The sequence below is a fragment of the Amblyraja radiata genome, chromosome 5, assembly GCF_010909765.2.
Source record: "Amblyraja radiata isolate CabotCenter1 chromosome 5, sAmbRad1.1.pri, whole genome shotgun sequence".
NCBI lineage: Eukaryota > Metazoa > Chordata > Chondrichthyes > Rajiformes > Rajidae > Amblyraja > Amblyraja radiata.
The window spans coordinates 89,681,941-89,697,969 of NC_045960.1; the positions used below are offsets into that span (position 1 = coordinate 89,681,941).

Genomic DNA, 16,029 nt, shown 5'->3' on the forward strand with positions numbered 1-16,029 from the left:
AGGAGAAATTGTACTTACCAAGCTGATGTTCCCATGAGGTTAAGAATTGACTGATGGTTTAATTGAGTATACAGAGATTAGACTGTGGTTTGATCAAAGAAATGCATGTTGCTTCCACCTGATAAGGCTCCAAGCAAGGCTGTGAAATATTTGCTCAGCAGACTAATTACTTTTCCACGTCAGAACTGTGGGCTCTGATTGTGTCCTGGAGAGGCACATCAACAGGGATGGACCTGCATGGATATGGGCCAAGGATAGGTGGGAATCAAGGGAGTGATCGGTGGCAGTATCATCCTCACAGATAAAGAAGACTGTTGTTTTTTCCAGTCCCTTAATAAGGAACCTCCAGATTCAGGGACAGTTTCTTCCCAGCTGTTGTCAAGCAACTGAACCGGCCATTCTGAGGCTATGGCCTCTGGTCCTAGACTCTCCCACTAGTGGAAACATCTGCTCCACATCCACTTTATCCAGTCCTTTCACAATTCGGTAATTTTCAATGCCGTTCCCCCTCATCCTTCGAAACTCCAGTAAGTACAGGCCCAGTGCCGTCAAACACTCATGATATGTTAACCCACTCATTCCTGGGATCATTTTCGTAAACCTCCTCTGGACCTTCTCCAATCCCAACACATCCTTCCTCAGATATGGGGCCCAAAACTGCTCACAATACTCCAAATGCGGTCTGATCAGCGCTTCAACATTACATCCTTGTTTTCGTATTCCAATCCTCTTGACATAAATGCTCGCATAAATTATGTACCTGTGACTGTGATCCCTTTGCATCTAGAGCAGAATCATTCCATGTCTTGCTTGAAAGTGACCGAGCAATGCATCAAGGATCAAGACGTGTGCAACAGGCATTTAACTCCTCAGAAGAAGGCGTGTCCTCAAGCCCGCAAGCAATGCAACCTTGAGGATTGTCACAGAGCCATTCGATCCTTTTACACCAAGATCTCGCCAGACCTCGCTCAGATGTTAGTGTTCTGTGGGTGCAATCCATCCGATGACCTTTGTCTGCAGGCAAAGGAAACCCTTCACAACAACACCTGTGCCAATTACATGGACACCGTACCTACGTGCCTACATCTGAGGGAGAAGTGCCTCGCCGAGGATGTTTGCAGGTTAGTTCACCTTTAAAGGGTATCTGTCCAGGACGTTACTGAATGTGGCCTCAAATGTGGAATGAAAACAGCAGGTGCCCAGTTCAGTAGCATTTGTGAAAAAAAAAAGTCATATTCCAGTTACAATTACTTTTCATCAGAGTGTGATGAAAGGTCACCAAGGTGAAACATAGCAAAGACACAATATGTTAGAGTAACTCAGCGGGTCAGCCATCAAAGATATTCCCTTTGTTCTCCTCATAATACCTGAATTAGGGGGTATTAGCCACAGGGAGAGGTTGGACACTCAGATTATTTTCTCTAGAGTGCACGAGGTTGTGGGGAAACCTGATAGAAGTTTATACAATTATGAGAGACATAGATAGAGTAGTCAGCCAACACCTTTTATTCCCAAGATTGAACTATCAAATACTAGTGAGCATAACTTTAAAGGGAGAGGGGCAAAGTTTAAAGCAGATGTTGTGGGGAAGATTGTTTGCACAGAGATTAGTGAATCCTTGGAATGCACTGAAGGGATGGTGGTGGAGACAAATACGGCATTTAAGAGACTATTGGATAGGCACATGGATATACAGGGATAGGAAGGATATGGATTATGTGCAGCCAGATAAGAGTTGATCTTGGCATCATGTTTGGCACAGACATTGTGGGCTGAAGGGCCTGTTCCTGTGCTCTACTGTTCTATACACTATGCTCTATGCACAATGCTCTATGCACTATGTATAGTGCTCTATGCACTATGCACAATACTCTATGCACTATGTATAATGCTCTATGCTCTATGCACTATGTTCTATGCTTTATGCTCTATGCACTATGCAATATGCACTATGCACCATGCTCTATGCACTATGCTCTATGTTCTATGCTAATATGCACTATGCTCTATGCACTATGGTTTATGCACTATGCACTATGCACCATGCTCTATGCACTATGCTCTATGCACTATGCTCTATGTTCTATGCTAATATGCACTATGCTCTATGCACTATGCACCATGGTTTATGCACTATGCACTATGCTCTATGCACTATGCATTATGCACTATGGTCTATGCACTATGCACTATGCTCTATGCCCTATGCTCTATGCACTATAGTCTATGCACTATGCACTATGCTCTATGCACTATGCACTATAGTCTATGCACCATGCACTATGTTCTATAAGCATGTCATTTGTGCTTACAGATCAAGATATGAATTGTTTCAAGTAAAGTGTTGGGGCCATTTGATGGGAATGTGCAGTCAAGAATATGATCCGAGCTGCCTTTCAGGGCTCAGCTGGAATGAATGGACCTGCAAGGCTGATGCAGAGTGCATGGCGGCATACATCAGTACCCGAGGCACTCTTCTTCAGGTCCAATGTACGTGCAATGGCATCACGAGAGATGACCAACCGTTTTGTGAACTATTCCAGCACATGCTAAATCATCAAGTGTGTTTCAGTAAGTCATACTGTAATTATTTCTACAGTTCCATGACCATTCCATCCCTCCCTCTTGAAGTTGTTGCCACGACAGTGTATTCACAGATCCATGTTATGAGGAACAACAGTGTATTAGTTAAAGGTACACAAAAATGCTGGAGAAACTCAGCGGGTGCAGCAGCATCTATGGAGCGAAGGAAATGGATAACGTTTCGGGCCGAAACAGTGTATTAGTTAATATGTTTGCAGAAACCATTTCTGATGAAAAGAGAAAGGTAGGAATCATTTGTCCAATTTAGGTTTCTATTTGATAGTTTTCAGTGCATATTCAGCTTAAAATGCCCATCAATGAAATTTAGCCACTGATTGGGAGTCAAAAACAAAAGATTACAATACATTTAAGAATTTAGTTTACTTTACAAATACAGCGTGGAAAATTCAGCCCACTTAGTTCACTCTGACCATGGATCATTGATCATATGTACATAAGTTCTATGTTATCCCACTTTTGCATCAGAGTAATTTACAGACTTTACATAGAAACATAGATACATAGACAATAGATGCAAGAGTAGGCCATTCGGCCCTTTGAGCCAGCTCCGCCATTCAATGTGATTATGGCTGATCATCCACAATCAGTACCTCGTTCCTGCCTTCTCCCCATACCACTTGATTCCGCTAGCCCTAAGAGCTCTATCTAACTCTCTTTTGAATGCATCCAGTGAATTGGCCTCCACTGCCTTCTGAGGAAGAGAATTCCAGAAATTCACAACTCTGTGTGAAACTCAGAGCTCCCGTGGATTTTGAAGTAACAGCAACAAAGAGAAGCAGGAGAAAGCACTGATTAGCTCTAGCCCAAGTGGGAGGAGAGTTAGAAGTGAGTCAGAGGCGGAAAACAGTTTAAAACTGAGGAATTGGGTTTGTAAATTGGTAAATTAGGCAATTTATCGGTCAATATAAGCAAGACGGCCCTAAGTGTGCGGCAGTGAGGGAGCGGCCTTGTGAGTCTTCGGCGAGGAGGCTGAGGAGAGGACATAAAGTGTGACAGGATGGAACGCGGTGAACACATGTCGGGGCAGATGAGACAGTGTGAGGTTTGCAGAATGTGGGATCCCAGGGACACGGATGGAGCCTCTGGCTGCTACAACTGTGGCAAGTGCGTCCAGCTTCAGCTCCTAAAGGACCGTGTTGGGGCACTGGAGAAGCAGCAGGATGACCTCAGGGCCATCCGGGAAAATGAGAGTTTCCTGGACAGGACCTACAGTGAGGTAGTCACGCCGAGGTTACGGGAAGAACCAAGGTGTGTGACGGAGTGAAAGGGTGGAAATCGTGGAGTGCAGAAGACTCAGGTGGCTGTGCCTAATGAAAACAGGTACGCCCTCTTGGGAACTGTCTGGGGAGACGATGTTTCCAGTCCGAGTGGCGGACACGCAGTGGCTCCAATCCAAATAATCCAATTGTTTATTGTCTATTGAAAACGTTTATCCTCATCTCAGTTCCAAATGGCCAACCCCTTATTCTTATACCGTGGCCGCTGGTTCTGGACTCCCCCAACATCGGGAACATGGTTCCTGCATCTAGCGTGTCCAATCACACAATAATTTTATATGTTTCTATAAGATTCTCTCACATCCTTCTAAATTCACATGAATAGACTTTAGACTTTAGAGATACAGTGGGAAAACAAGCCCTTCCGCCACCGAATCCCCCCCCCCCCCCCTCCCCACCACCACCAATCACCGATCATCCCTTACACTAACACTAACCTAACACTAACACAGTAGGATCATTTTTTACAACTTACTGGAGCCAATTAACCTCCAAACCTACATGTGTTTGGAATGTGGGAGGAAACTGGAGCACCTGGAAAAAACACACCTGGTCAGAAACTACAAACACAGTACAGGCAGCACCCGAGGTCAGGATCAAATCCAGGTCTCTGGTGCTGTGAGGCTGTGCCACTGTGACCTGACAGGAACGGTAACAATCCACGTAGAGGCACAAGTGAGTATTAGATAAAGCGGGTGTTTTGGGTGACTGGAAACTCATAAGGTCATAGTGATAGGAGAAGAATTAGGCCATTCGGCCTATCAAGTCTACTCCGTCATTCAATCATGGCTGATCTATCTCTCCCTCCCAACCCCACTTTCTTGCTTTCTCCCCATAACCCCTGACACCCGTACTAATCAAGAATCCATCTATCTCTACCTTAAAAATATCGATTGAGTTGTCCTCCACAGTCTTCTGCGGCAAGAAATTCCACAGATTCACCACCATCTGACTAAAGAAGTTTCTTCTCAACTCCTTCCTAAAGGAGCGTCCTTTAAATCTGAGGCTATGACCTCTAGTTCTGGACTCACCCACTAGTGGAAACATCCTCACCACATCCAATCCATCCAAGCCTTTCACTATTTACATTCCAATGAGGTCCCCCTCATTATTCTAAACTCTGGCAAATACAAGCCCAGTGCCGTCAAATGCTCAGCTCCTTCAATAGAACAGGTGACATGTTTTAAAAACTTAAAACATTGAACATTAATTATGAACATTTAAATTAAGTAAATTAATTACGAAAATTAGTAAATGTACTTACCTGGGTCCCATTTCCTCACCATTGTAAAGAGTGGCCCATTATGAGAGGTATAGATAGGGTAGACAGTCAGAACCTTTTTCCCAGGGTGGAAATGTCCAACACTAGAGGGCATAGCTATAAGGTGAGCGGGAGAAAGTTTAATGGGGATGTGCAGAATTCTTTACTCAAAAAGAACTTAAGTTTATTATTGTCAGTTTAGTTTTGTTTATTAATGCCATGTGGTCACCGAGGTACAATGAAAAGCTTTGTTGTGTGCTATCCAGTCAAATGATTATGATTACATAGAAACATAGAAAATAGGTGCAGGAGGAGGCCATTCGGCCCTTCGAGCCAGCAGGAGGAGGCCATTCGGCCCTTCGAGCCATTCATTGTGATCATGGCTGACCGTGCCTGCCTTCTCCCTATATCCCTTGACTCCACTAGCCCCTAGAGCTGTATCTAACTCTCTCTTAAATCCATCCAGTGACTTGGCCTCCACTGCCCTCTGTGGCAGGGAATTCCATAAATTCACAACTCTCTGGGTGAAAAAGTTTTTTCTCACCTCAGTCTTAAATGACCTCCCCTTTATTCTAAGACAGTGGCCCCTGGTTTTGGACTCGCCCCACATTGGGACATTTTTTCCTGCATCTAGCTTGTCCAGTCCTTTTATAATTGTATATGTTTCTATAAGATCCCCCCCATCCTTCTAAACTCCAGTGAATACAAGCCTAGTCTTTTCAATCTTTCCTCATATGACAGTCCCGCCATCCCAGGGATCAATCTCGTGAACCTACGCTGCACTGCCTCAATCATAATGCCCCTGTCCCACTTAGGAAACCTGAATGGAAACCTCTGGAGACTTTGCACCCCACCCAAGGTTTCCGTGCGGTTCCCGGAGGTTGCAGGTGGATGCCAGTGGAAGCAGGTAGGGAGACTGACAAAAACCTCCGGGAACCGCACGGAAACCTTGGGTGGGGCACAAAGTCTCCAGAGGTTTCCGTTCAGGTTTCCTAAGTGGGACAGGGGCATTAGGATGTCCTTCCTCAAATTAGGAGACCTAAACTGTACACAATACTCTACATGTGGTCTCACCAGAGCCCTATACAACTGCAGAAGAACCTCTTTACTCCTATACTGAAATCCTCTTGTTATGAATCTTGTTATGATTATAGTCAAACCGTCCACAGCGTACAGATAAAAGATAAATAAGACAACATTTAGTGTAAGGAATGCTGCTGTTGAAATAAAGATTTAAAGGAGTGAAGTGATTGTAATGAATGATAGCAGAGCCACTTCTGGGACCAGCACACAAAGAGTCGCCTGGCTTCAGCACCTTCCTAGTTACGCCAGCCTTGGTTGTGAATGATTACCAAATATCCTTGCAATTTTCTGCCATTCAAACCATTGAATCCATAAGAAACACTGTAGGACTAACTCAGGCGGTCCTGTGATAGAGCAAGGGATGAATATTCTTTTAGTTCATCATGAGATAACATTCTTTCCATTCACAATATAATAACTTCCATTCTAAAGAAAATGAGAATCTGTTCTGTCACGGGAATGGCTGAACATGCTGACAATAAAAATATAGCCATTCCGTGTGATGTAATCATTGCATCAAGTATACCCAGTGAATTGCTGCCAGGTTAAAGCAATTGCTGCAACTTAAAGAGGTGATAGAGGATCCCTGTATTACCACAATAAGATCATTCCAATTTTCATGTCAACTTTTTTTGTCAAAATGTTTCTTGTTCTTCTTCTTGCGTATGGCGTGCACAGCCTAAAGTTGTAGGACAACTTGTACTATTTGATCTTACTTGATTGTGCACGCCAGGTTGATTGCATTCGTTGAAACAGGGCGGACCCAGGTTGCAATCTCCCACCCCAAAATGTTTCTTGTTGCTGCTTTATAAGTCTTTGGTTTGGCCACAGTTGAAGAATTGCTTACAGTTCCGGTCACCCCAATCCAGGAAGGATGTGGAGGCTTTGGAGAGAGTGCACAAGAGATTTGCCTGAATACTGCCTGGATTAGAGTGTATTAGCTACAGGGAGAGGTTGCACAAATTTGGATTGTTCTCTGGAGCATTAGAGTCTGAGGGGATAGCAGTATATAGGGAAGGCAGGGACATGCGGGCAGGGGAGGCAGAGCCTCACCTGTCATACTCCCCATGAAAATAGCTGTGAAGAAAAGTAAAGGAAAATAATAATAAAATAAAATAAATATTAAGATTTTTCCACTGATCTGCATTATAAATGTCATTTCTATATGAATCTGATCATTTTTATAGTCAAAATTGCCAGATTTTCACAGCTGCTGCAAATACAGGGAGAGATGAGAGGTGAGGCAGCGATGAACTGAGCCTCCCCTCTGATTGCGCAACCCCTTAGAAACTGCATGGAGCGCGGGCAATAAGCGTGTGCCTGTTACCATCTCTATGTATGTCACCAATGTAATGTTTGTAAACCCCTTCATTATATGTCCTTACCTTCCATAGTCCAAGTAGCTTATTTCACATATAAATATATTAAATTTGTGCTCGCTGGTCTCACAGAAAAAGCACTAGGGGAGGCAGCGATCACATCTGCCTCACAAGGGGGCATGTCTTGAGCCTAGTGGAGGAAGAGCGAGCGTCAATTGCGTAGGCTCAGCCCACGTAATTGACGTTACCTCACTCTCCCTCCATGTTAGCTAGCTTCAGCAGTCGGGGAGCGCAGCGACCTGGGGCTGCCCTTAGTGTTGTTACTGGTTAGATCCCTCGAATTGTCAGAGCCGAGACATCACTGGGCCGCCGTGAAGAAGGGTGCAATGGTGCAGGCGGGGGTTCAGCGCCGGTCAGAATGGGACGGCAGTAGGGGGATAAAAAAGGAAAGAGGAGAGAGAGAGAGAGAGAGAGAGATAGAGAGAGAATAGAGAGAGAAGAGAGAGAGAGAGAGAGAGAGAGAGAGAGAGGAGAGAGTAAGAGAGAGATGAGAGAGAGAGAGAGAGAGAGAGAGGAGAGAGAGAGAGAGAGAAGGAGAGAGAGAGATAGAGAGGAGAGAGAGGAGAGAGAGAAGGAGATAGAGAGAAATAGAGAGAGAGAGAGAGAGAGAGAGGGATGGAGAGAGAGAGAGAGAGAGAGAAGGAGAGAGAGAGAAAGAGAAAGAGAGCGAGAGAGAGAGAGAGAGAGAAGAGACAGAGAGAGAGAGAGAGAGAGAGAGATGAGAGAGATAGATAGAGAGAGAGAGAGTAAGCGAGAAGAGAGAGGAGAGAGAGAGAGGAGAGAGAGAGAGAGACGCGATAAGAGAGCGAGAGAGCGAAGCGAGAGAGAGAGAGATAGAGCTCGCGATAGAGCGAGATGATAGATATCGCTCTCTCTATCTCTCGCTCTCCTATCCGCTCTCTCTCTCCTCTCTCTCTCCCCTCTCTCTCACTCTCTCTCCCCTCTCTCTCCTCTCTCTCCCCTCTCTCTATCTCTCTCTCTCTCTCTCTCTCTCTCTCTCTCTCTCTCTCTCTCTCTCTCTCTCCTCCCCAGCCATTGACCTCACCGCTCGTCACTGAGGGAAGTTATATACATGGATAGGAATGATTTAGAGATGTATGGGCCAAGCATGGGCAAATGGGATTAGCTTGTCATTCCCATCTTGGCATTGTTCAGTTGGGCCGAAGGGCCTGTTTCCGTGCTGTATGACTGACTCTGACGCTATTGAACATTATAAGAGGCACAGCTAGGGTCTAACCATCCACATTGTAACTTATTTTAGAGATACAGCATAGAAATAGGTCCTTTGGCCCATGCTAAACATCGATCACCCACTGGTCTTATGTTATCCCACTTTCTCATCCACTCCCTACACACTAGGGGCAATTTATCGGGGCCAATTAGCCTACAAACCACATGATATGGAAGAAGACTGGAGCACTCCAGGGAAACTCATGAGATCACAGGTAGAACATGCAAACTCTGCACAGACAGCACCCACTGTCAGGATCGAACATGGGGGCTCTACGAGCTGCACCATGGTGCCGCCCACTGATACAGCAGGGCAGCATGAAAGTTCCGTAAGGGCAATATGATGAAGAGTAAGAACTAAATGTCACCAGTACAAAATATAGTCTGCCGGTTTTCCATCAAGATATGCAGCTTGACCCATTGAGTTCCTCCAGCAGTCTATTTTTCAGTAAGAAAGAAAACTAATATTTTTGGATAGGCATATGGATATGCAGGGAATTAAGTGATTATGGATTATACATAGGCAGGGCATCATGGTGGATCAGCGGTAGAGTTGCTGCCTTGCAGCGCCATAGACCTGGGTTCCATTCTGACTAAGGGTGCTGTTTGTATGGAGTTCGTATGTTCTCCCTGTGACCTGCGTGGGTTTCCTCCGGGTGCCCCGGAATCCTCCCACACTCCAAAGACGTACAGGTTTGTAGGTTAGTTGGCTTCGGCAAAATTGTAAATTGTCCCTAGTGTGTGTAGGTTAGTGCCAGTGTATCGGGGCTGGTCGGCGTGGACTCGGTGGGCCAAATAACCTGTTTCCGCACTGTATGTCTAACTAAACTAAACCAAAGATAAGAGATGGTCTTTCGACACAGACATTATGGGCTGTAGTGATTGACAATTTGTCAATGTCAGTGCCTGACATTTTGGTTTGATCACTTGTACATGCTGTACAGTCCTAAATTCTATGTTTCATGTTTTATATTTCCTATAAACAGTTTCATTTGAACTCAACTAGTTATTAGAGGAAGGAGACATTGCATCATAGTCATAGAGTCATAGAGTGATACAGCGTGGAAACAGGCCCTTTGGCCCAACTTGCCTACACCGGCCAACAATGTCCCTGCTACACTCGTCCCACTTGCCTGCGCTTGGTCCATATCCCTCCAAACCTGTCCTATCCATGTATCTGTCTAACTCGTTCTTAAATGATGGGATAGTCCCATCCTCAACTACCTCCTCTGGCAGCTTGTTCCATACACCCACCACCCTTAGTGTGAAAAAGTTACCCTTCAGATTCCTATTAAATCTTTTCCCCTTCACCTTGAACCTATGTCCTCTGGTCCTAGATTCCCCTACTCTGGGCAAGAGACTCTATGCATCTACCCGATCTATTCCTCGCATGATTTTGTACACTTCTATAAGATCCTCCATCATCCTCCTGCGTTCCACGGAATAGAGACCCAGCCTACTCAACCTCTCTCTATAGCTCACACCCTCTAGTCCTGGCAACACCTTGTAAATCTTTTCTGAATCCATTCAAGCTTGACAATATCTTTCCTATAATATGGTGCCCAGAACACAATATTCTAAATGCGGTCTCATCAACTTCTTATACAACTGCAACATGACCTCTCAACTTCTACTCTGACTGATGAAAACCAAAGTGCCAAAAGCCTTTTTGACCAGCTTAACTACCTGTGACTCAACCTTCAAGGAACCATGCACCTGTACTCGTTGATCCCTCTGCTCTACAATACTACCCAGAGACCTACAATTTACTGCGTAGGTCCTGCCCTTGTTCGACGTCCCAAAATGCAACACCTCACACTTCTCCGTATTAAATTCCATCAACCATTCCTCCGCCCACCTGGCCAATCGATCCAGATCCTGCTGCAATCTTTCACAAGCATCTTCACTATCTGCAAAACCACTCACATTTGTATCATCAGCAAACCTGCTAATCTTGCCCTGTATGTTCTCATCCAAATCATTGATGTAGATGACAAACAGTAACGGGCCCAGCGCCGAACCCTGAGGCACACCACTAGTCACAGACATCCAGTCTGAGAAGCAACCTTCTACCATCACCCTCTGCTGCCTTCCATGCAGCCAATTTGCTTTCCATTCAGCTATCTCTCCTTGGATCCCATGCGATCTAACCTTCCAGAGTAGCCTACCATGCGGAACATTGTCGAATGCCTTACTGAAATCCATGTACACAACATCTACAGCTCTGCCCTCATCAACCTTTTTGGTCACATCTTCAAAAAAATCAATCAGATTTGTGAGACACGACCTCCCACATACAAAATCATGCTGACTATCCCTAACCAGCACTTACCCATCCAAATGTCTGTATAACCTATCCCCCATCTAGATGAACTCCAGACACTCTATGTGATCCAAAATCGTTGAACTTTAACGGCATGAAGGATGGTTAGATGTCAGAACATGCCAACTGCTGCTCGAACTGAGTAGTGCCAGAAGCAAGTGTTAATATAAACGTTATAGCGGGGTGGGGTTAATTATGCTAACTATGTGTGATTGGTTAACATGCATAGTCAATCTACACCCCAGAGTACTCTCTAGTAACTTTCCAACTACAGATGTTAAGCTCACCGACCTATAGTTCCCAGCATTTTCCCTGCAACCCTTCTTGAAAAGAGGCACAACATTTTCCATGCTCCAGTCTTCCGGTGTCTCTCCTGTATTTAAGGACGACTCGTAAATTTCAACCAGGGCTCCCGCAATTTCCTCTCCAGTTTCCCGCAATGTCCTCTGGAATCAAAAGTGGCATTTGAGTCAGTCTAAAAGGGTGAATGTTTCCTTATGCACAGGTTGGTTTCAACAGGCAAACAGCATCTAACTCAAGGGTCAGGGTGGAGCGAGAGGGGCTGATGTTACCAGAATAAGAACAGGACGGAGAAGGAAATGCTGGAAAGTATTTGATGGGGAAACCACTGCATCAGGTTAGAATGAGGAAGGTAAAGGAGGATTTAATAAATGCTTTGAATGGTTTATGGCAATCGGAAAGGATCCAGAAATATCTTGCAGATTATTCACGTTATTTTCCAGCACGTTATTCTGATGTAAAACATTTGGGGGCCATGGTTTATACACCAACAATCAAAAGTAAAAGGATATTTACTTGATAGGAACGGATTGTAGGGCTATTGATAAAGGGCAGGGGAATGGGACAGCTCTATCAAAAAGCTGACACGGTAACAAATGGCTTATTTCTGTTGTAAGGCTCAATGATTCTGCTACCTGATCCCTCTGACATTTATTTACGGTAATGCATTTTTCATATCAGAGTTTTAAAGTAAAAGCCATCATTGACGTTTCTTTGATCAATATCTCTTGCTATTTTGTTTTAGGCTTTTTTTTCCCCCAAATTATTTGCAGTGATATTATTATATAGCTTTCTTGTGGATGGAAAGAAATCCAATACTTCCATTAATACATTTCTACTTATCAATCAAGCACTTGTGAAATTAAGAATTAAGCTCGTGTAAGCACTTTAATTTCATGTGTCTGACATTTTGGTTAGATCAAATAATCGCTTTGTTTTAAATTATGTATATCAATAATCCTTGAAATTCAATAGATTGGAAAAAGTCATTATGCAAAATGAAGATGTAGCAATATAACAAAATCAGAAAAGTATTAGCCCAGCAGTTTTTTTTCTTTCCTTGCTTTAGCAAACTAAGATTTACTCAACTCCATGGTCACATTTTTAGTTTATCTTCTGCATCTAAACCAGAGGATATAAAGGGTCAGAGAAATGGTTGAATATTAAATCTATTCATCCCAGACCTAGCTTCTTGCTGATTGAATCCCCACACTCATTAATATTGTTTCTGTTTGATCATTTCCATAATTCTCTCTAAATCAATACGGAGGGGATATTTGTGGGAAATCTCGCAGTCTGTGACAGATGGGAAGTTAGAGTCGCAAAATGATCATCATGAACTTTATTCATCATAAATAAGGCAGGTCAGAAAGTCTGGACTTTATCTTGCACCAAATGTTAATCATATTATCCCTTTATCATGTATCTGTACACTGTGGATGGCTCAATTATAATCATGTATTGGCTTTCCACTGACGGGTTAGCACGCAACAAAAGCATTTCACTCTACCTCGGTGCACGAGACAATAAACAAAATGAAACTAAGCTACGATGAAGTGATGCCAGCAACGACTTGTTCCTGAATCAGATAATAATAATAATAATAATAATAATAATAATAAATACTTTATTGATCCCCTCAGGGAAATTCAGATGTCCAGAAGCCCCCAACCAACAAACCCACAGATTCAAAACGAACGCAGACAGAAAATACATAGAATACAATGTGGACACTACCTGAGAGCAATAAATACTTAAAAAGACCAATAATTAACAGTTAAAAATTAAAAATTGCAAAATGCATCCCCCTACAGCCTAGCGGTCCGAATTATAAAATCTAATGGCTGCAGGGGTGAAGGATCTCCTGAACCGCTCCGTTCTACAGGGCAGGGAGAGGAGCCGGTTGTTGTTCCGAGTGCTCTTTTGACTCTCCAGAATTACATGGAGGGGATGCCCGGGGTTTTTCAGGATGACCTGCACCTTGTGCCTCATACGCCTCTAAAGCACATCCATCCCAGAGTCTACTCTGCCCTCCAACACTGAGCTAGCTCGTTTAACCAGTTTGACCAGCTTCTTGTTGTTTTTTGCACTAATGCTGTTGCCCCAGCAGACAACAGCGTAGAAAATAACACTTGCAACCACAGTGTTATAAAACATGTGCAGCATATCATTACACACATTGAAGGATTTGAGCCTTCTGAGGAAAAAGAGTCTGCTCTGGCCTTTTTTGTAGAGGGAGTCAGAGTTGACAGACCAGTCCAGTTTGTTATCAAGGTGCACTCCAAGGTATTTATATGTCTGCACCACCTCAATGTCAGCCCCTGCAGCGTTGACCGGCTGAAGGGGGAGCTTGGACCTGCCAAAGTTAACCACCATCTCTTTAGTCTTAGTTGTGTTCAGGATGAGACAGTTCTCTTCACTCCAGGCACAAAAGGCACTGGTCAAGTTCCTGTATTCCTCCTCCTGCCCGTTCCTTACACATGCCACAATCGCTGTATCATCTGAATATTTCTGTACGTGGCATGTGTCAGGATTATAGTTAAAGTCTGATGTATACAGGGTGAAGAGGAACGGGGCCAGAACCGTTCCCTGTGGGGCTCCAACATTGCACACCACTGTGCCAGAGACACTGTCCCCCAGCTTGACAAACTGTGGTCGACCCGTCAGGTAGTCGTATATCCAGGAGATAAATATGGAATCCACCCCCATCTTCTTAAGCTTGTCATTCAGAATCAGGGGTTGGATGGTGTTGAACGCACTTGAGAAGTCGAAGAACATAATCCTCACATAGCCACCGGGTTTGTCCAAAAAGGAGTAGATCCGGTGCAGCATGTAGAGGACTGCGTCATCCACCTCAATGTTCTCCTGGATGACCAATGTGTTCAAGTTCACCAGCACATCAGGGGCAACCTATGGTGGAAATTTACGGTGCAAATTTAACCAACCGATCTGCACATCTTTGGCACGTGGAAAGAGACAAAAGCACCTGGAGGAAACGAGCTTGGTCGCAGGGAGAACATGCAAACTCCACACAGCCAATAGCCCCAGGTCAGATTGAACCCAGTACTCTGGTGCCATGAAACAGTGGCTCTACAAGCCGTGCCACTGTGCTGCATCCTGCTGGAAGCCCAAGGAAACCTCCAGTTGCTCTTATAGATATTAAGCTCCAGACCGACACTTAAAGCAGGTTTGACTTGTAAGTAATTCCTGCAACGGTTATGTTAAATACCATGTGGTCATGTTTTTGTGTTATACACATTACTGAACAATGAAACGTCTAGATAGAGTGGATGTGAAGAGGATGTCTCCACTAGTGGGAGAGACTAGGACCAGAGGGCACCGTCTTGGAATAAAATGGCGTTCCTTTAGAATTGGAGATGAGGATTTTTTTTTTTAGCCAGAGCATGGTGAATCTGTGGAATTCATTGCCTCTGTGGAGGCCACGTCATTTGTAATATTGTTAAAGCAAAGATTAATAAGTTATTGATTACTAAGGGTGTCACAGGTTACGGGGAGAAGACAGGAGATTGGGGTTGAGAGGGAAAGATAGATGGAATAGTGGAACAGCCTCAATGGGCCGAATGGCCTATTTCTGCTCCTATGCCTCATGATCCTACACTGCTTCCAAAGATCATTTCATTAATTTAAGTTAAGTAAGATAATTGGTGCAAGAACAGAGATAAAAGGTGTAGAAGATTTTGAGGGATATGGGCCAAACGTGAGGGATGAGGCATATTGGTCGGCATGGACGAGTTGGGCTGAGAGGCCTGTTTCTGTGCTGTATGACTCTATAACACTATGAGACAGCATATGAAAGGGATATCAGCGTAAACAGTAAAACAAACAGTGCTTCAAGCAATTTATTTTTGATGTACAGTGTTAACTCAATAGCAATAAAACAACTTCTGATAATGGCTTTTTTTTTAAACAGTATACAATTTATTCCCAATAACATGCTGTACAAACTGGAAACCAGCAAAAGTATTCATCTCACACTGTGATGTATTTGTGAATGCTGGGCACATCAAAGGTTGTAGCAACAATTGTTTTAAGTGTGCTCTTTTCCTCCTCAAATGGCCAACGTATAATCAACATAATTGTATCATTAAACCTTTGGGCAATATTAGATCTTTGACCGTTAAAGAATAATTGCAGCTTTTATTATTTTTCTTGGAATAAATGATTTGTACCATGGGCCCATAACAGCCAATTGCTCTCAATGAAAATCGAAGTAAATGCTTATTTGATTTTAACAATTGCCCTACAACTTTTGCCTTTATCTTTTAATTACAGCTCAGGTTTCAAGCCCAGCTGTTGAGGCAGAAGCAAGTCAAATGGAAGAAGAACTCAGTGTAACAAGGACCCAGATGAAACTAAGTGGTATGTGGATTCAACCACCGATCCTCCTACCAACATACAAACAGAGCACGATTAGATTAGTAAACTAAGCTGTGATGACCTACAGAACGTTAGCTGTGAAACTTTGTGTGGGGGGGTGTATATAGCAATCAGCAGTATAGGAATCAGTTTGCACTCAGAAAAATGAATGTTGGCGTGCAGGGAGGGCAAAGA

General features: G+C 43.8%; 1 protein-coding gene across 2 annotated transcripts in view; it reads left to right on the top strand.

Annotated features, from left to right (window-relative positions):
• gfral (GDNF family receptor alpha like) overlaps positions 1-16,029 on the top strand; it is an 89,123-nt gene that overhangs the window by 37,498 nt on the left and 35,596 nt on the right. For both annotated transcript variants that reach the window (XM_033021705.1, XM_033021704.1), the window contains exons 6-8: positions 788-1,121; positions 2,315-2,571; positions 15,751-15,837. In XM_033021705.1, coding sequence (XP_032877596.1) covers positions 788-1,121; positions 2,315-2,571; positions 15,751-15,837 — 678 coding nt within the window. The remainder of the gene's footprint in view (positions 1-787; positions 1,122-2,314; positions 2,572-15,750; positions 15,838-16,029) is intronic.